The sequence below is a fragment of the Polypterus senegalus genome, chromosome 8 (assembly GCF_016835505.1).
Source record: "Polypterus senegalus isolate Bchr_013 chromosome 8, ASM1683550v1, whole genome shotgun sequence".
In the NCBI taxonomy this organism is placed as follows: domain Eukaryota; kingdom Metazoa; phylum Chordata; class Cladistia; order Polypteriformes; family Polypteridae; genus Polypterus; species Polypterus senegalus.
This window is the reverse complement of record NC_053161.1, coordinates 170468516-170490352: the sequence shown is the minus strand read 5'-3', so window position 1 is coordinate 170490352 and position 21837 is coordinate 170468516. Positions and strand designations below refer to the sequence as shown.

Sequence of the window (21837 nt, the reverse complement as noted above, 5' to 3'; positions counted from 1 at the left end):
TTCACCCTGAGCACGTGACAGAAGTAAAAGGGTCTGGAGAAGCCATGGAGAACATTATGCTGCCTGTAACATCGTTCAGCATGAGCAGTTTGGTGGTGGGTTAATGATTGTCTGGGGAGGCATATCCATGGAGGGTCACACAGACCGCTACAGGCTTGACAAAGGCACCTTGGCTGCCATTAGGTATCAGGATGAAATCCTTGGACCCATTGTCAGACCCTATGCTGGTACAGTGGCTCCTGGTGCACGACAATTCCTGGCCTCATGTGGTGAGAGTATGCAGGCAGTTCCTGGAGGATGAAGGAATTGATACCATCGACTGGCCACCACACTTTCCTGACCTAAATCCAATAGAACACCTCTGGGACATTATGTTTTGGTCCATCCAATGCCACCAGGTTGCACCTCAGACTGTCCAGGAGCTCAGTGATGCCCTGGTCCAGATCCCCCACAACACCATCTGTTATCTCATTAGAAGCATGCACCGATGTTGTCAGGCATGTATACAAGAACACAGGGGCCATACAAAGTGCTGCGTACAATTTTGAGTTGCTGCAATTAAATTTTGGCAAAATGGACTAGCCTGCCACAATTTTTTCACTCTGATTTTTAGGGCGTCTTTGATTTCAAGGCTCTGTAGGTTGATCATTTTAATTTCCATTAAACGATGTGGCATCCTTTCGTTCCTAACACATTACCCAGTCTATATCAGTATAGATATCCAGGAGGATTTCTTTTTCCCATTGAGATCTGATGTGTTTTCAAAGTGTTCCTTTAATTTTTTTGAGCAGTTTATATATATACACACATACATACATCCACCCATTATCCAACCCACTATGTCCTAACACAGGGTCACGGGGGTCTGCTGAAGCCAATCCCAGCCAGCACAGGGCACAAGGCAGAAACAAACCATATGTGTGTGCTATGGAATTCACCTCTGAACAATTGTACAAAATAGTTTGATCGTTGGTTCAGCTAATGCCTCATGATCATAAGTTAAGAGTCACCTGAGACCTATTACTCAATACTGTTATAAATTTCAGATTTACCAAATACATAAATAAATATGCTAGACAGATTATGACAATTAGTTCATCATTTTGCATGGAATGACCAAAGCAATAAAATAATGAGTAGATGTTTTGAGTGGGAGGACTAATTAACAGAGAACGAGCATAACACATTTTGACTGAGATGACAAAAGCAAATGAGAACGTAAAAAGCAGCAGACAATTGTACACAATCAGATACATGGATGTACAAAGCATTTTCTATTTGTTCAAAACAATGGGAATTTCATGTCCACAACTAATAAACAGATATGGAGTTTGAACAAGTGGTTTTGAGAATTTCAATTCTGATCTGAGAAATGCACCAAAGCGATTGAGAAAAACTAAATTATGAAAAATCACAGTATGTCACGGTACGTGTTGTGTCCTACACCGCCATCTTGTGCATATGAATGATATTGCAATGAAGAGAAGTAAGTAACAACTGAATTTCTAAAGTGTTAAATAGACAGCCAAAACCTGGAAAATGCTAACTCAGCTGATCGGTCCCGTGTCTTCATTCCTGTTTTTTTTTTAATGGAACTGCCTTATTAAAGTGAAATCATCGTGCACATGTCCGGAAGTCCTCGGAGATTCTTTCACTTTCAGTTCTTCACTGTTAACGCCCGTTTGTCACACTGTTTAGACGTTCGCGATGGCAGCAGCTTATAAACCTGCTTTTTCTGCCGATCAGTACTCCTGCCCGGTGTGTCTGGAGGTCCTGAAGGAGCCGGTCACTCCACACAACTACTGCGTGGACTGCATCAATGACTACTGGAACCAGCCTGACACAGAGGGGGGCTACAAGTGTCCTCAGTGCAGACGGCCATTTAACGAGAGGCCAGAGCTGAACAAAAACATCGTATTAACAGAACTGATCGAGAAACTGAAGGAGGCTACAGACGACGGAGGACCGTCTGAGAGTTATGCTGGACCTGACGACGTGTCCTGTGATGTTTGTACGGGGAGAAAACTGAAAGCCGTGAAGAGCTGCCTGACCTGTATGGCCTCCTACTGTGAGATTCATCTGCAGCCGCATCTGCGATCTGAAGTTCTGAAAAGACACAAACTGGGAGAGTCGACTGGAAATCTCGAAGAGAAAATCTGTGAGAAGCATCAGAAAGTTCTGGAAATCTACTGCAGGTCCGACCAGACGTGTGTGTGCTTAGTTTGTGTGGCGACTGAACATAAGAATCACGACACGGTGACACCTGAAGAAGAGCGAGCAGCGAGACAGGTGAGGAGAGGAGTAGCGATGGGAAAGGTTAACTGTGGGGGAAGGAGCGGGGGTCGGGACTGTGTGGGGGACACAGGATCTAGCAGAGTTTAGTGCTCCTCTTTCACGAATTGATTCTTCTCCATTAAATTTATTTATTTATTTATTTATTTCAGTGTAAAGACATTCACTGTATGTTTGGTTCGTCTATTCTAGCCTATAAAATGTGGTAACCTGTAGAATCTTACACTAAAGCTGAGTTTTGTCATATTTTCCCGTTTGAAATCTATACATTTTACTATATGGTATTTCTTTATTAACATATCCTCTATATGTTTTTTGTACATTCATCCATTAGTCTCCGAGATGGTTTGAGATTTTGCTTGTTCTTCCTTTGTTGCTCTCCCCAGTTTTGACCAAAGATCTAATCATAACTGGAAGTCAATGCAGAGACTTAAGAAGAGAGATGAGCTGCTGTCACGTCCTTGTTCTAGTAATGACCCTTAAGACTTTATGTTGAATTAAATGTCTCTTCACATTTAATTATCAAACCTGCCTCATCCTATTTAAGGTTACAGGTTGTTGGGGTCCACCACACAGTCAGCGACTGTCATTCGTGCAAGCGCAGGATTGTCCTCCTCTAATCACCTGTGTGTCTTCTGCTATTAAGTCAAGTTCACACAAAACACAACCACAATACTGTAGTTCTTTTCCTGAATGGAGTGGAGCAGCATTGTTCTTTCGATGCCATGCTTCTTTCTGCATGTTCTTTTCCATCACTCATCTGACATTGCTTGCTTCTGAAGTGCTCAATACCTTGGTGAAGAGATCACTATCATGTTGGAGTGCCAAGGGCACAGTTCTCTCATTTTTCATATCAGTGCAACACCTCTCTATATATTGGGCATCAGGACATCTTTGCAACAATTTCTAAGTCTACTATGAGTTATTGTCTAGTTCAGAATAAAACACCTGCTTGGGAAACCAGTGTTTGGGCACACAAGCTACAAGACCCACTGATGTTTAGCCATTATCATTTCTTTGATTAAAGTGCCAGCTTCCTCCACCATTTTAGGAATAAAGTCCTGAAGATGTATAATCAGTTCCTCTCCACCACCGTGTAAAATCTCAGTAGGAACTCTGTTGACACTGGTTGCTTTGTGATGTTTCATTCACCTGACTGTTGTTTTAGATCATCCAAACTTGGGGCATTTTGTGTTTTGCAATTGTGAAATCGCCTATGAAAATTATTTTGGTGTCAATTTTTCAAAACAATCAAATCTGCTTGTTTTCCTCATCACTATCAGTGGGCCTTTTGTCTCTCATTAAGACAAGGACTACCTGTTTTGGGGACCCCAGAGTGATAGATTGCTTAGCTTTTGGTTGCCCCAAGCAGGTGATGTGTCAGTACTGTCTACATCATTATTGTAGCAGAGAAGTTACTCTGGCCAGTTGGAGAATAAACCGAGTACCCAGATGAGACCCCATCAAAAAACTTGGAGGTTGGTGGCAGGACTGGCACTCCATTACCATTAAAAACTCCACACAGCTCCAAAACGGCAGACAGGACTCCTTTCTGCTATCAATGGGAGTTTCTCTGCTGCAGCCGCCCATAGAAAATTTTTAAGCTCTATGAAGGGAATGGGGAAAAGTCCTTGGGAGCCTCGTTGAAACTGCTGGAGAACCAATGGGCTCAGGCCTGTTGGAGATTGAAACTGGTGTAGTGCTGAGGCGCCACCTGCTACACAGCAGCACTCTGGTCCTAATCTAAGGCAGCCCATCCAAGTAGGCACGTGGAACATCTTTTCTCTCCAGCATGATGATCAACTTCCTCTGCTGTCAGAGGAGCTTCGTAACTCCGTATTTCAGTGGCTGCACTCTCTGAGGTGCACAGGCCGCGGACTGGCCAGATCTCTGTAGATGGGTATACCTTTTATTGGTCTGGTCTCTCTAATGGCTGTCATACTCAGGGAGTAGCTGTTGCTGTGGTGGATTGGCTTCTTCCCGTGGTGTCTGATGTCACTCCTTTCAATGAGCGTATTATGAGACTCGGATTATGGCACTCTCTGGGTGCCTTGTCTGTTGTCTCAGTGTATGTTCCGACCGCGGTGAGCGATGCCTTGATGAATGAGACATTTTATTCGCAACTTTGCTGAGTGGTTAATGAGTGCTCGCAAGGTGATACCCCTCTGGTCAGAGGTGACTTCAATGCGACCACTGGCCCTGACGGGGCTGGCTATGAGAAATGTGTTGCTCCCCATGTGTCTGGTGACTGTGGTGAAAATGGCTCCATGTTCCTTGAACTTGCAAAGGCCATGGGCTGCAGATTATTGGATTCTGGTTCCTGTGTCCTGAGCCGCATCGTTGGATTTGGTAGTCCAATACTGGTGGTTCTGTTAAGGAGATTGATCACATCTTTGTGGGCAGACGCTGGAGGCTGTTTCAGAACTGCAGGGTCTACAGAAGTGCTCAGTTCATGAATTCTGACCACTGTTGTTGCTACACTGAGGATCCAGCTTGTGGAAGCCATTAAAAACAAATCTTAATGAAACTGCTGTGAGGTTAGCCGGTCAGATGTAATACTTTGTTCTACATAATTGAATGATTTTTATACTCTTATGCACACCACAACTTGACCTCTCAGTTCTTTTAGCTTGATCACCATCTCTTCATATGTAAGAAGTACTAAAACATTTTGAAAATTTAAACTAAAAATACTTCAGAATTTCCTTGCCTTTGATTACGTGTTCGTATTGTTTCCTAATAGAATTCTAGCATTTTAGTTAAGCCTAATCTCTTCTATCTAATCCTAAATTATAAACCAGACATTCTCCTCACTTCTTCTAACTTTCACTCCTCCATCTTTTTTCTAAATTCCTGATCGCTCAACGAGGCCATCACTCCATCGACTCGCTTGTCCTTTCTCCTTTCACTCTTCTTTTCCCATTGTCTTCAATCCTCCCTGTAGTCTTGTCCTTTACGTATCTTGCAATATGATGTGTGAGTCCCTGTCTTGTACCCCAAAAATGAGGCTGAGTCTCAGTACTTTAGCAAAACCAGTTTTATTCAGCTAGAAACAGGAAGAGCACGGTTATTTATTGTAGCAGGATCTACCATTCTTCCAAACACAGACACAGCAATCAGTTAGGGTCGTGGCCAAGTAATGCTGTTACCTTCATTTATAATGTTCTTTTCATCACCCATCAAAAGACAGGAGTTTATAGCATGACTGAGATCAACTCGTAGTTGTTTCCATGGCGCAATGCTGTGGCGCTTCAAACCAGCAGTTGCCTTGGTTACAGTCAAGCAGTCCTCCACAGACGCAGCAATCGCGGTTCAGTGTGTCATCCTGTTGGGGGATTCCCAAAAGATTTCAGAAACCACATAGCACATTCAGCTCCATGATGCTCAGCTGATGAACACTTGCTTCTTGTTCCTTCCTCAATCTCCAGATACCTCTCCTCTATTTTGTCTCTATACAGAATCAGCTGGAGGAGAGAAAGGAAGAAGTGAAAAATGAAATTGAAAAAAAAGAAAACAAACTTAAACGGATGAGGAAAACCATAGAGATGATTCAGGTGAGAACATCACAGTGCATGTGTGTTCAAGGGTGTTATAAAAATAGCTTTTATACAAATAGATTTGCCATTATCATACTTAAATGTTGAACATAAAAATGTGTAGCTATTTAGTAAAGATGTTGACCTTTTTAAACCTAAAATTTAATTGTCATCAATTTTTTAAAACATTTTCATATATAAAGGCCTAAATGCTTTCAATATTGTAATTTCTGATGCTTAATCTTGAAGAAACTGTTTGCCACTTTGCTTTTCCACTTTTTCTAATTTGAGTTTCTACTTCTGTAAAGCTGTTCACACTAAAATTAATTTCTGTTTTCGTCTGATCAGAGCTCAGCAGAGAGAGAAGTGCAGGAACATGAGAAGATCTTCAGGTCTGTACTTGAGTCCATAGAGAGATTGAGGTCAGAGGTCATTGAGGTCATTAGAGGTCATGAAAGAAGGAAAGTGAGAAAGGCTAAAGAGTTCATGGAGCAACTGGAAAAAGAAATCAAAGAGCTGAAGAGGAGAAACACTGAGCTGGCCAAACTTTCACAAATAGATAACCACATCCACTTCCTAAAGGTGAGAGATTCACTCCAAAGGAAACCAGCAGGACTTTGTAACATACAAGTCTTTGTGTCTTATGTCCTCGTTCTCTCTTCTTCTCTTGCAGAAGTTTCCATCTCTCTGTTTCCCTCTTGGAGATCAAGACATACCAGCCACAAGTGTTACTGAAGATTTGCTTCCTGAGACTCTGAGGATGAGTTTATCTGATCTGAAGAAGAGTCTGGAGGAGATCAGCAGCTGGGAGATTGTGAAGATCAGTGAGCCTGGTGGGTTGTGTGTTTTCAGTTGACCAGGTAGATGAATCTGTGCTGCTCATCACAAGTGTTTAAGGTTCATATTCTGCTCTTGTCTTTCTTTTCTAAGGGGTTGATGATTCACGTCACATCCCACAGAATTTGAGGACCAGAAATGGACTCTTAAAATGTAAGTCTGTCTGTAGTTATGTTGAGTTTAATCAAACGATGGATCAAAACATTGATTTTTTAATATAATTTATTGTGTGCTAAGTGGAGTATAACAATGTAATGTGTTTTATGGATAATAGCTCAATTCAGACCAGTGAAGGAGTAAATGTTCTATTTGTGACTTTGACTAGAGTGCACCAGGTAGCACTGTTACACACTAGGACTGTTAGGTATTGCACTGGGTGGTTAAAAGCCAATTTCCCATTGTTAAGAGAAAAGGATGCCAGGCAGAAAAGTGATGGGTCTCACTGGAGGCAGGAGGGCAGTGCCTTCAAATAGGAGAAACAGAGAATGTTAGTTTTCATAGCAGGTTGCTTGGCCATTTGCCTAAAGTAACAAACTTTAAACTACAGTCTTCACCAGTGACATGCTGTGGGACCTTAAGTCAATAACTTCACCTGCTAGTGTTCAAATTTTGCAAATATGAGAGAATTCTACAAAATCTTTTCAAAGAATGTTTTCAAAGAAAAGTACTTTACAAATCCAGATGACTACTGATCTCATCTTGAATCTGTCTCACTTTATTATCTTCAATATCTCAATTAACTAACCACAGGTCCAACTATTCAGCACCTTGGACGACATTCACTGCTACAGGAAATCTTCATTTCAGTGTAGTGATTGGTTAAGGTAGTGACTTCCAGTCGCAGCCCTGGTGCTCCATGTGGACACAGACAATGTTCTGCCATTTTCCCCTCTAAGTGGTCTGTTTGTTTCTTTAACTCCACCTTTTATCTTATTTTATCTATCTATCTATCTATCTATCTATTTGTCACCAAACTGACAGCCTTATCATTTTTATCTTGTCACAGTATTTTCTTATGAGAAAAGTCCAATTGTAATCAGAATGTTTAGGGGGCATTAAACATCTGTGAAACTGAGAGGTATCAAGGAAACAAAACATATTCTATAAGCTAGCTTTGAGCTATATAAGAGTTTAAGAGTTCATTATTAAAGACTTGTATTATTTCTTTCTTTTAACTCAAGACCTCCAGATTCCATTCCCAGCAGCTTGGACACCTGCATAGGTGCTGGCAAGTCAATGATAGAGTGAAGCAGCGTGCTATTGTTTAATGGCGCAGCTACTTACCGTGTCATGTGCAACAAGTAATTATTAATTGAATTGTCCGGTTTTTTATAAGTGGGTTCTCCAGATTCTTACTTAATGGTGAGAACTGATTAACTGAAAGGACACCTATTTTCAGTTCATTATGTGTTTTTACATTGTATCAATTCTAACTTTCCACTGACAGGCTCAATGGATTTTACATATTTAAAACTCTATAGAAATTAAATAAAACATTAAATTACATTGACAAAATTAACAGAATGTAAAAAAGCAAACAATATGCATTTACATTAAGAAGTGATCTGTAAATCAGATACAATGTGCAGCTGTCTGTCTGTCATTAGCTTTTGTAAAAAGCCACATTTCTCCATGTGTTTCCTGCAGAGGCATTAGCTCTCTTGGAAATGTGTTCTTTTAATATTGTGGCTTATTAAATAATTAAACAATATCATAATATACCAGAAAAGGCGATATCCCTCCCATAGTGATTACGGCGGTACAAGAATCACATGAGACAAAATATCTTTTAGCTTACATTTACTGACGTTTTACGCAGTTACAGACGGGAGGCATATGGACAGACTTTATCCAGGTGGGAATCTGGATCAACACAGTCAGCCATTTTCTCCGTCCCTACGCTGGGAGGGTTTCCAACACCTATTGTTGGCACAGCCTCGAAGGGTCTGGCCACTGTCCAGACCTTTTATATGGTTCTTGCTTCATTTGCTGGTCTTCTCGTTTCCAAACAAGGGCTGAATTCCTCTCCCACAAAATACAGAAATATCATAGTGCTTACATGTCGATTCTCATTCTCCCAAGAAGGAAAGAAGGTTTGTGCTGATAGAGGACAGAAATACCTAACCTGTGTTTAAGCTGACTATACAAGCCTCCAGTTGTCTTTGGCTATCTAATCCAATGCTTGGTCAGCAATTCTAACTGCTGAGCCTCTGTGTGCCACAGTTAACATGCACATGTGAATAAAACTCATAACAGTACTGTCCAGATACAGTGACATAAAGAAAATGTAGTATTACAAGCCACCCTTTGTCACTGGATCTGTGACAAAAAACAATATTTGAAAGTCATATCCACAAAACAAAAGGTACTTGATTCCCCATCACAGTGTCAATATTTCAAGTCATTTACGGACATGTGAGATGTAGTATCACTATAGCTTCTGTACCATTCATCTAAAACCAGCGTAAACATGGACAAACAGTTACATTTAACATGCTGTTATCAAGTAGTGATATCTCATCAATGGTGTTAGTGGAGATTTTTGCCGTTATTTCTTACATAGTCAGTGTTGTATCTACATATTACTGAATTCATGCAGTGGGTGTCATAGCATCAGATTATATTAGAATCCTATATAGCATCTTGATGGATTACACTATTCTTTGGCACTTCTATCATTTCTAGCTTCAATATGTTGCTAGATGTGCCCACCCTTTGATGTCTGATCCCTTTATGAGTTACAATAGTTGTAACATAACTCAGATGCTATTCTAGCTTCATTGCTATGATTATTAATTGTTCTTAACTAGTATTATTGCATAATTGTTCATTCACTATCTGTTATCCTCCCCAACTTCACTATCAGATGTTCTATTCCAAGTTACCAATTTACAAGTTCACATCATTGATAAATCATGCATATCCTCATACCTTTGAGCCCTTCTTATAATAGTTTCAAGTATTTTCCTAGACTTGCTATATATATATATATATATGCCTTGTCCAACCCAGTGGTTTGTTAACAAAGTCTCTTTCTTGGTGGCTTTGCAGATTGGTAACTTTGCAGATCCGTCTGAACAAAGTGTGACTGCTTCAAGGCACTAAAGTTTGTTGTTACTGGAACAGAAAGTAAACAGTCCTTTTATCAGTAGGGAGCTCATAAGATGAACACATGGTGACTGTCCCTTTTAGCAGAGGTTCACTTCCCTCTAAGCTTGCACTGTATTCAGTGGTCATTCATGGGAGCCTTCAACAGCTGTCACATCACCTCAGTGGCTACAGCCTGTCCCTGCCACAGTCCATAAAACTTGTCTTAGTTCATGGCATCAAATCTGAGTAGCTGGACTTGCAATCTTTCTTTAGTTCTTTACTCCGTTCCCTCTGGAAAGCAAGTGTTTCTTCACCAGCTATTCTCAGGTATGTGCAACAGATTAAAAGTCATTAGCGCAGTACAGTCTCTGTAAATCTTCGTTTGTATATACACCACCTGTTACTTCATTCATAAACTTTACCACTGAATGGAGAGGCTTTAACCACTAAATTGAGTGGCTAAACCATAAGCTACTTGCTATGCTAACTAGAGAAGGGTGGAAGGTAGAGCAAATACATAACATAAAGCAATTATTTCCCAATCATATGTATCATACAAATGCAGCATTATAAATGACAATTCTAGACCCGCAGTTCAGTCTCATAAAATAACAGCAAGAAATAGAGTAATACATTTAAACTATGCTAGTGACAATGTTTCTTCAGTAGGATCATCATACATTACACAAAATTCACACATTGCCTACATTATAACATCCATATCATATAGCTGATCTTATTAAAAGACAAAATCTGTAAGATTTTATAACAGTTCATATAGACTAATGCTTCTAATGTATAACTGCATAATCCATTGAGCTGTGTGCATTATCACTGAGCATTAACCTAATACATGGATGCAATAACAAGTCTTCTAAAATTAATCACTTACAGAAACAAATCAATACATGATTTCTAATACATTTTGTAATTACTGAAGTGATAATAATAATAATCATTTGTCATACATCAAAATATGTAAACCCTCTATACTGTTCTTTCAAAGAATGAAATCAGTCTAGTGTTCATTGTTTGCATATTGTCATTAAAACATTTAACACTTGCACTAAATCAGCATGCAAGAAAATTATTCTAATAGCTGCTATTCATTAATTTATGATTGATAAATATTCACTATCCTACGATTAGATTATTTCTAATTGCTATGCCCAAACTTGCTATTAAGCTATTTTTTTGCAACTTGTATAAAAACATAGTTTGTTTTCCATCCGTTGGTCACTGGATTTGCTGAATCTGGAGAACAAGAACATCTATAGATTTTAAATGCAACTTTTATGCTTATAACACTTTTCATGAAATTCAGATTTGAAAATTCTTCTCTTTAACTGACCATGTTACAAGCTATTCTGAGATTCGTCGAGGTCAATAAGTCATGGCGTTATTTAAACTCTGCATCTGTTTGCAGGCTTCAAAACACAGACCAGGCACAGATTGTGTTATCAATCACCAGTCATGATCACTATTGATATTCACATGTATTACATTTAACTTTGAATATTATTATATGGGACGTCTCCCATTTCTACAGTTTAACATTCTTAGTCAGCTGACGAACATAGAAAGACAGACGTACAAATGACATAAACACGCATCTGCCACCCCAGACTCTGAATAAAAATAATTTATTCGTCTTTTATTTTCTTTTCTAGATTCTAAACTCTGCTTCATGTCCAAGTAGAATTACTTAGCTAAAGCAGAAATTCGTTCACTAGAGAACAGACAATCAACCTTCACTCGTTTCAGTCATTTCTACACAGTATTTGGCAATTGCTTCATTCTTTCACATGTATTCACATACTCGCGTTCTCTTTTACAACAATACTTCATTCACAGAATAAAGTTCTCGATTTCTAGCACACGTGCTATAAACTCACTCGAGGTTGTGCTTTTTTGTTTATCTATAGGGTTTCACCATGCAACATACTTAAGCACGTCTTTTCCTTCATGCTTATTATTAATCAAACAACATCTCAGGCCGCAAGCTGATATTACTGAAAATATTAGGAATGCTTCTTACCTCAGTTTCATACGCGCTATTTTCCAGATCATGGAATTTTCGTGGCGAACATTACGACTCAGCGTCAAACGAGGGTAACGTATTACCCGTGGCGATCCGTAAATTCTGCGACAACAAGAAAATCCACGCGAGGAAATCACGCAGCACAATTCCACAACAAGAAAGTGTTCCCAGAAAAGTTATGCGGTCACAAAGAATATTCTGACTTAACAAGGAAAACATACATGCTTGAACCTTTATCTCATATCACCGGGCAAGTGTGCTAACCACTGCGCCACCATACATTCCCTTAAGAGTTCCCAAAATACATAACCTCCATTCATGCACAATCGGGCACATGCTACATATCCGTGAGAACTTGTCTCCCTTATTATTTAGTATTATTAAAGAGTATTTTTCCTTTAAACTTGATCAGGGTTTAAAAGAAAAAATGTTTTGCACGTTTATAAGTTTTAAACAAAAGTGGAGACATTCTTTTTTTTGATTTGCTTTAAACCAATTGTTCTTATTGTAAGTTTTAACCCCAAATGTATTTATTCTTTTTCCACTTTGTTGTTCGAGCTCTTTTGCATTTTAGCGCTATATGTGTACACCGTTTTACAAATTCTTTTTAAACATTAGCTTATAAAGTATGTTCGTTATTTAAGCTATATTTAAAAGGTAATTTAATTATTTCTGTGTGTTTAAACACACGGCAATTTCTTAAAAGTACCAAAATAGGTGGGGGTTTTGCCAAAACCTTTAACCTGTAACCTTTACCCTTGTAGGTAGACTGATAGAAACAGCTGGCGTCTTTTAGACTGCTTGTAACACGTGGACGAAGCTTGTATTTTTGCATCGGGCTGCTTGGATGCCATTAAAGATTTCTACAAATTATTTTAGCGATCGTGATTGAGACGTTATGGATTCTATCGCTGTTGCTTTGATTTCATCTTTAAGTTTTTTCAGCTCCGCTGGATTACCACGCAAACGGCAAGGTGAGTGCAATGCCTGCATGTCTTGTCTGCCTGCCGCAACTAATATACAATAACGCGCCGTTCTTTATAGCCTTCAATATTGTTTTCTAAAGGCTAGCGATGTAATTTATTGTAAATACGTGTTTCCCAACACGGCATTTACTTTTCTAGGTAGATTTTGGGCTTCGTACGGCCATTAATTAATCTGTGCTGCCCTGTGAGTGCCGTTTCATTTTACTGGACAGCCAGTCTCGTGCCATCAGTTTCAATCTTGTTGTATTCCATTTATTTTGTCCAATTTTAGTCCCACTTATGCGTTAAACTTAAAAGTCCAACCTTAAAGTTCACTCTCATACCGTAGGTAGCAGACGCTACCACGATTCGCCGACAGATGTCGGGCTTTCTTTCCAGCCTCATGCACTGTGCCGAGTTTGACAAGTCCGCCTCTTGTCTTTTGATGGGATAAATTAATCAGGCCAGGCATGTTAAGGCAGTTTTTAATTCTCGGCCGGAGTCCATGACCGTGCGCGCAACCAATCCGAAATATATATATCAAATATTATTACCGAGCCTCCCATTCATCAGTGTAAGCATATGTTTAATATATATATAAAATATTATAATTAATATATAATAATATAATTATTAATGTAGCCACAATCCTGCCGACTACGCCATTATGTTTCCTGCAGAGGCATTAGCTCTCTTGGAAATGTGTTCTTTTAATATTGTGGCTTATTAAATAATTAAACAATATCATAATATACCAGAAAAGGCGATATCCCTCCCATAGTGATTACGGCGGTACAAGAATCACATGAGACAAAATATCTTTTAGCTTACATTTACTGACGTTTTACGCAGTTACAGACGGGGAGGCATATGGACAGACTTTATCCAGGTGGGAATCTGGATCAACACAGTCAGCCATTTTTCCGTCCCTACGCTGGGAGGGTTTCCAACACCTATTGTTGGCACAGCCTCGAAGGGTCTGGCCACTGTCCAGACCTTTTATATGGTTCTTGCTTCATTTGCTGGTCTTCTCGTTTCCAAACAAGGGCTGAATTCCTCTCCCACAAAATACAGAAATATCATAGTGCTTACATGTCGATTCTCATTCTCCCAAGAAGGAAAGAAGGTTTGTGCTGATAGAGGACAGAAATACCCTAACCTGTGTTTAAGCTGACTATACAAGCCTCCAGTTGTCTTTGGCTATCTAATCCAATGCTTGGTCAGCAATTCTAATTGCTGAGCCTCTGTGTGCCACAGTTAACATGCACATGTGAATAAAACTCATAACAGTACTGTCCAGATACAGTGACATGAAGAAAAATGTAGTATTACACCATGACAACAAATAAAGTTCTCTCTATCTAAGCTGCCTTTGGATTTTAACAGAGATTTTACCTCTCTATTGGAACTTCTTTTAAAAATGTTATGTTTAGGAAATTTGAACTCCAGTCACTCTGGAACTAACAACAGCATATTAATTTATCAATGACATTTTGACATCACTTAAATTGGACTCTGCTATCTATAAAGCTGTTGAGTCTCAAGCGTCATTAGGCACATTTTTAGCTTCATGATATTGTAAAGTGCTGCTAAAAAAGCATTTCATGTGGTCTTCTACTTTATGTAATTGTATTCTATTTTATGAACATGACTTATTGTTGCAACAATATTTAATAAACTTAAATGTGATAACTACCTCTTTGAATAAGTAACTAAAAAATGTAAAATGAACTTATTTTTAAATCCGTTTACGTAAGTTTCCAAACACCCCTGAACATTACTCCATGCATACATTTTCTTACTTGTTTATTTTTGATTACTTGAGATGTCAGATTAAACACACAATGTTTATGGACAAGCACTTCTTGACAGTCCCACTGCTCATTCCCATCTAATAGAGGCCTGTCAGCACTTGGTCTTCATCAGGTCACTGCCGACACTTTAGCAGGCTGTTGCTTATACCAAGTAGATGTTAAATTTGTTTAATTGCTGTAAATTATTCTGGAACATACAAATAAAATTTATAAAATATATATTTATTCTTTGACATGACTTAGATTTGGAAAATGAGGGCTTCTTCTTTACTGCTTTCTCTTAGTCTTTTCCCACTTCTTTGTGGGGTCGATGTGTTTGATCATGCTTCGCTGAAAAGCTTGGCCCTGCACCTTCTCACCAATAAAGCCCTTTTCCTTCAGATCTTATTTTATTCTATCTATCAACCTAACCTTTTGCTCACATATCTTTGTTTCTCCTCATTACATGTCCAGTCTACTTTAACCTACTTTCCTGTACTTTCTTAGCTATCTCTCCCACTTTGTTGCACCTCTGATTATCTCATTTCTTATTCTGTCCTTTTCTGTAACTCCACATATCCATTTCAACCTTCTCATTTCTGCCACATTCAACGTTTTCTCCTGTGCTCCATTTGCTTCCCATGTCTCTGCTCCATGTACTGTATCATTGCTGGTCTTGCCACTGTCTTAAAAACTTTACCTTTAATCTTCACCTTAATTCTTCAGTAACACAATACTCCTGATACCTTCTTCCGATTGTTCCTTGCACACTGCACTCTATGGCTTTTCTCTGCATCTAATTCTCCATCATGGGCTACCACTGATCTTAGATTTTTAAATTTATTCACTCTTTTCAGTAGTTGACCCTGCTGGCTAACTTCTGAATTCTGATCATCATTAACCCTCATATTCTGTCCTCTTTGTCCTATTTATCTTCAATTCTCTATCTTCCAATGCCCTTCCCCATTCTTTCAACTTCTTCTCCACTTCTTTGTTTCTGGTGTTACACAACACAATATCACCAGTAAAATGCCTGTATCAAGGGGATTGCTCTTTTATCCCACAAGTCAAAACATTCATAATCAGATCAAAGAGGTAAGGACTTCAAGAAGATTCCTGATGCAGACCTCCTCTGACTGGGATCTTGTCTGTTATCCCAACACTGCTTTTAACCTGAGTTCTCACTCCCTCATACATATCCTAGACTATCCTCACATACTTCTCTGGTTCTCCTTTCTCCCTCATGTACCTCCAGACCTCTTCATGTGGCACTCTATCATAAGCCTTCTTAAAATCAATCTACAACATATGCAACCCTTGCTGTTTTTCTAAATGCTTCTCTATGAGCTGTCACAATGCAAAGTCTGCATCAGTTTTTCCTCTCCCTGGCATTAATCCAAACTACTCCACCCTATGGTGGTCTCTTCCATAAACCTTCTCTCTATAACTTCTTCTTCTTCATCTGACTGTGTCATTTCTTATTTTGTCCGTTTGTGTAAGTCCACACACCCATCTTAACATTCTTCTTTCTGTCACATCTATCTTTTCTCCTGCACTCCCTTTACTGTCCATGCCTTATGTTCATACATCATTGCTGATCTTACCACTGTCTTAAAAACCTTACTTTTCACCTTTGCCTTAATTCTTCAATCACACAATACTCCTGATACCTCCCTCTATGATTGTTTCACAAATTTTCATTGTGTGTGACATCAGGTTTATCCCTCTATAGTTTTCACATTCCTGAGTATCGCTCTTCTCCTTATAAATGGAAACAATCACACTGTTCCTCAACTTCGCTGGTATTCTCTCTTCTTTCGTTGATTTTCTGCATTAGATGCCACACCACATCTACTCTGTCTTCTCCAAAACTCTTCCACTATTCTGCTGGTATTTCAGTGCTGTTGCCTTTACTTTTGTGATTCTTTTCAGAGCGTTCCTTACTCCCTCCCTCCTTATTGTTATTCTTGGTACTAGCCCATCATCTGGGACTCCATCCCAAATTACTACTGTACTCTTAGATTTTCTTTAGTCAACAGCTTTTCAAAGTACCATCTATTTTTTATCCTACCATGATCACTTAAGACCATACCTTGCTCATTTTTCACTTTCCTTATTTGACTAAAATTCATCCTTGATTAGACTCTAGCCTTTGCTGTTCTAAAATTAATTTTCTCTTCCTCTGTGGTCTCCAATTTTTGGTAAATCTCCTCCAAAACTTGTGCTTTGGCCACTTCCTCCTTTGCATCTTTGTTTGTTTGCCTATACATTTCTCTATCTAATCTTATTTTTATATTTTATCTTTTTATGTTTTTTTTATAACATTTTCTTTCTTCATCTTGTAAAGCACTTTGAGCTGCATTATTGTATGAAAATGTGCGATAGAAATAATTGTTGTTGTTATAGCTATCTTTCTTCCTCCCAGATTGACACTTCTTCTTTGCCTCCTTCTTACCTTTTATCACATCCTGTATGTGTTCCACCATCATGTCTCCTTGTGCCCAGGAGGGCTCCTTCATGTCAATTTACCCAGCACATCTTCAGCTGCTCTTAATACAGCTTTGCTGTTCTACTCCCACCATTCCTACACACTCTCAGATGATTGCACTTCATTTCAGACTTTCTCCCTAAACCTGTTCTTAAGTCTTTCCTCTTTTAATCTCCACCTCTTTACCCTTGGTGTGCTGCTGTTGTTTCACTCTCTTGCTGGTTTTGATTTCCCTGCCCATCACCACCACTTTATGTTGCACTGTCACCATTTATGAATTTACAATTCTTTATATAATAATTCATTACATTTATATAACACTTTTCTCACTACTCAAGGTGCTACCACACAGGGAGGACTGGGGTTCTGAACCCATGATCTCCTTACTGCATGGCATTAGTACTACCACTGTGCCACCTGTCTCATCTTTCAAATGAGATCTTCTACACATTAGAAAGTTTATTTGGCTTTCCCTTCCTCCAGTACTACCGTGTACTACCGTAAGACTGGGTCTTATATTTATTTTGCACCAAAAGATGCACTAGGGCTTATTTTCAGGGGATATCTTATATTTATTCATGTACAACAATATACATTTATCCAAATACAGTCATGTCATCTTCTTCTGGAATATCTTCATAACTCTCCATATTGAAACCTTGAAATCCAGCCTGAATTTCTTGCTACTCTAGCCGCTTTTAGGATCCTCTAGTATCGAAGTAAGTGATTTGATGTTTGATGCTGTGAAGCAAAATGCCTGACATACAAATGTATTCATGTTGCTTTTATATTCAAGCATCACATATTTCCCAAAGTAATGACACGATACATTTTAAAAGTCTCACATACCATCTTCTGTGCCTTTTTTTTTTTTTTGTACCTTACAATACCATCAGAATGTATAGCGGCGTATTTGAGCCACAGAGAAAAAAAAATAAGGACATAATGAAAATGTCTATTTTGTGATCAAAGTTTCGGCTTTAAACTCGAAATGTCCACTTTAACCTCGTAGTTTATTTTATCATTAAAGTAGACCATCGTAAACGTCATCTTAAAACCAACCCAGTTGTTAATCGCAATGCACTTCTGGGGCTTCCTCCTGAACGGACAGCAGCAACAAGCAGCAATAGATCACCACACAGAAGACATTAAATGTATAATATTCCAGCTCTCTGCACATTTAGAATCCTTAGATTTATACTTCATATCACTTTCATGATGAAATGCATTAAAGTATGTACAGTATGTTAGATTTTACAGATAAATCGTTAACTTAATGTAAATAATAAATACTGTTAATATAATTACACATATGAGGTGGCACGGTGGCAGAGTGATAGCGCCGTTGTCTTGCAGGGAATCACGTCCCTTGTGATCCTTGCCTGGAGTTTGCATGTTTTCCTGGTGGGTTTCCACTGTGTGCTCCAGTTTCCATTCAAACACACTGCCTTGTGATGAGTTGATGCCGGCATTGACGCATCCCCGAATTGATGGATGTAATCATTAAACATCCTTTTCAGAGATATTATGGCAAGGTGTCCACGGAATTTAATGGATGTTTCGGGCACACGCGTCACATCGCGTGAAGTATAAACCTGGCCTTAGGCGCCTTACTTTTCAGCTGATGATCTTAAGTATTACAGATCAGCCTGAACATCATTATAGGGCTTATTTTAAAAGTAGGTCTTCTTTTGGGAAAAACACGGTATAAGTCACAGGCTGATTTACTTTCTTTCCTAAAAATGTGTTAAGGTTTACCAAATCAGATGACATGGCTCAATCTACTATCCTCTCCCCTTCCTTTTTGATCCCCCTACTCACTGCCCTCCATGTCCCTTTTCTGTCATCTCCCTGCTCTTTCCCACAGGACCATTTAAATAACCAATAGCAATCACCTTTACTCCCTCTGTACTTCCCTAAGTTCTTCATACATCTTTGCCCAGAAATCCTCCTCTTCCTCACAGCCCACTTGAGGAGCATATACACAAATGACATTAACTACAGTCTCACCAAAGCCTAGCTTGACACTCCTCACTCTATCACTCCTCCTACTCACACTGACAAGTCTATCTTTTAGTTCTTTGGATACTACTAGACCTACACTATTACTCCATGCTCATTTCCACCACTTTATAATGAGTTAAATCCTCTTCCCAATTCTCTTGTCTTATTTCCCTTTCACATTGTTTTCTGCACACAACACCCCACTTTCATCCTTTCCATCAAATCTGCCAGCTCTCTTCTTCTTTCCCAGTCATTGTCCCCATGTTCAATGTTTTCAGTGTTCTCTAAACAAGGCCTTTACCCCATTTCATTTCTGGCTCTTCCTGTCTTTTAAATTTTTGTTCTCAAACATCAATTCTCTCTCTATGTCCTCCTTTACTCTATGTTTCTCCTCCACCTGTCCTGTGGTCCCATATTTCTTTATTCCTCCTGTCACTCTGCTCCTTGTGCTGCTGATCACCACTTTCCTCTTTTGACCTCAGACTTACTGTTTTATGTTCTTTCATGACACTCATCCACTCATTTCAAAGCTTCCACTGTTCACTCCATCTGTTCCCAACTCGGATCTGCATCCCGACCTCACTGGACAGGACCAACTCCCTGACTATAAAAACTCAAGTGCTGCCCTCTTCTGGACCACGTGACATCTGCAGCTGCTACCCACACTGTCTTCACATTAATGATAATAGATGTTTGATTTCAGATCTACTCATATGTCAGTAACATCATGAAAGTCACAAATGTAATTGTTTCTGTTAGATGCACTGCTACCCTCAGGTTCAAGTCTCATATGTCACAATGCCAGCAGATTTCTTCAACTTGGTTTCTTTTAATTTCTCTTCATTCAGACTTCTGTCCACTCACACTGGATCCCAACACGGCAAACAATTGTCTATACCTGTCGGCAGGGAACAAGAAGGTGACAAGTCAGATGAAAAAGATCCCGTATCCTAAACATCCTGACAGATTTGACAGTTGGCTTGAAGTTCTGTGCAGAGAGGCTTTGAGTGGGACCCGTTGTTACTGGGAGGTTGAGTGGAGTGGAAAAGAGATTGACATTGGAGTGACATATAAAGGAATAGCAAGGAAAGGAGAAAGAGATGAAAGTGCTCTTGGGCGCAATGACAAGTCCTGGGATTTCTGCTGCTCTGTTTCCGGTTACACCGCATGGCACAATAACAAGACGATGCAAATCAGCGCCCCCTGCAGTCACAGAATTGGTGTGTACCTGGACTGGTCTGCTGGATCTCTGTCATTTTATAGCATCTCACACACAATGACCCTCCTACACACGTTCAACGCCTCCTTTACTGAGCCGCTCTATCCAGGGTTTGGGTTTGTATGGGACTCCAGTGTAACAATCTGCCCTCTAAACCCACCTGACTAGTGACCGTTTTGGTCTGCAGGTCACTTTATGTCTTCTATCACTAAAACTGTCTTGTTCTTTTACACTAAAACATCATGCAGACCACCTGAAGATAAACACTCCCAATTTACTTAATATTTTAAAATGTAATCTTTGCCTGAAGTAGAACAGCGAACAAATCTATGGTGGCTGATGGAACATGAGAGTTAAGTCCCCATCTCTCAGAATATGAAATCTTAATTTTGTATGTAAGTATAACAACTAGTAAGTAATTCTGTTTATTTTATTTTACCCCATTCCACTGGTATAGTGGCTAGTGATGCTACCTTACAGCTCCAAATCACTCTTTTCAAACACCAGCCCGGTCACTGACTGTGTGGAATTTCCATGTTCTCCTAGTGCCCATATGCACCAGTTTACTTTCCAAATCCCAGTTTTACCCTGGTTTTGGTCAAATGGTGCCCTGTGATAGAGTGACATTCTATCCAAGTTTGTTTCTTGCCTTGTGGTCATGGTATGCTCCATTTTCTTGTCACCTTAAAGATAATTTAGGTGGATTATCAAAATGGTCAAAGGGATGGGCATTCCAGTCTTTTTCATTTGATCTTTCCACCGCTGCTTTTTCATTTTTCTTCACTGAACTATTGACATGATGAAGGTGTTGACCATAACTGCATTATCAGCATGATATACTGACCTCACCAGGTGGACAGATAGACTACATTACCTGACTGGATGCAGAACATTCCTACTTAAACCATGACTCAGTTCCAAAAGGCCAAATGTAAAATAAAACAAAAGAGCTAAATGAATGTTAAAGTTTGAAGTGAACCATTTATAACATTAACAGTTTGTGTCTTAGAGAAGGCTTTGAGGTGTAGAAAGTAAATGGCATGCAAAAGAAGCTAAACCAATCTATATGCCATATACTGCCTTTCACTGATAAATAAGGAACTTGATAAATAAAACAATTAGAAAACAAAAAAAAAAAAAGGAGGATGGATAAAGAGAAAAAAAAGGAGAGTCATACTGTGAAGATAGCAATGTATTTCAGTCAGCAATGGACAATACTCTTGACCAGGGGTTCTCAATCTCAGTCCTGGAGGGCACACTGTGGCTGCAGGTTTTTGTTCCAACCAGCTCCTGTTTTTAATTGGATTCCTAGGCTAATTAAGTGTTGTGTTATTTCCCAAGTTCTGTGTTTTGGGAACAGAATAGAAATTAGAAAACTAAGTTTGTTAAAAAAAAAAAAAAAGTATATATATATATCTTGATTTTCATTCTACTTTTCTAGGTGTTGTAATTGTTTAATTAATCCATTATTTACTAATTAGTGGGTCTCACGCCGGGACAAACTTGTTAAGAAGGCAGGCTCTATTGTAGGATTAAAGTTGGACAGTTTAACATCTGTGGCAGAGCGACGGG

At 39.2% G+C, this 21837-nt stretch overlaps 1 protein-coding gene across 2 annotated transcripts; it reads left to right on the top strand.

Annotated features, from left to right (window-relative positions):
• Nucleotides 1–1707: 1707 nt before the first annotated feature.
• Nucleotides 1708–21541, top strand: LOC120533403 (tripartite motif-containing protein 16-like). Of its 2 annotated transcripts, XM_039760264.1 has the most exons (6): nucleotides 1708–2289; nucleotides 5751–5846; nucleotides 6177–6410; nucleotides 6502–6661; nucleotides 6759–6818; nucleotides 19895–21541. In XM_039760264.1, the coding sequence occupies exons 1-6, from the start codon at nucleotides 1708–1710 to the stop codon at nucleotides 20431–20433; spliced, it is 1671 nt and encodes a 556-aa protein (XP_039616198.1). In that variant the 3' UTR covers nucleotides 20434–21541. The 2 variants fall into 2 exon arrangements, with proteins under 2 accessions (XP_039616198.1, XP_039616200.1); XM_039760266.1 differs by lacking the exon at nucleotides 5751–5846.
• The last annotated feature ends 296 nt before the right edge of the window (nucleotides 21542–21837 follow it).

Bases quoted from the DNA above. Each gene is read 5' to 3' on its own strand.
- LOC120533403 (XM_039760264.1), top strand. From the start codon at position 1,708: ATGGCAGCAGCTTATAAACCTGCTTTTTCTGCCGATCAGTACTCCTGC. The intron at 2,290-5,750 runs GTGAGGAGAGGA...GTCTCTATACAG, and splicing joins AAGAGCGAGCAGCGAGACAG to AATCAGCTGGAGGAGAGAAA. The intron at 6,411-6,501 runs GTGAGAGATTCA...CTTCTCTTGCAG, and splicing joins ACCACATCCACTTCCTAAAG to AAGTTTCCATCTCTCTGTTT.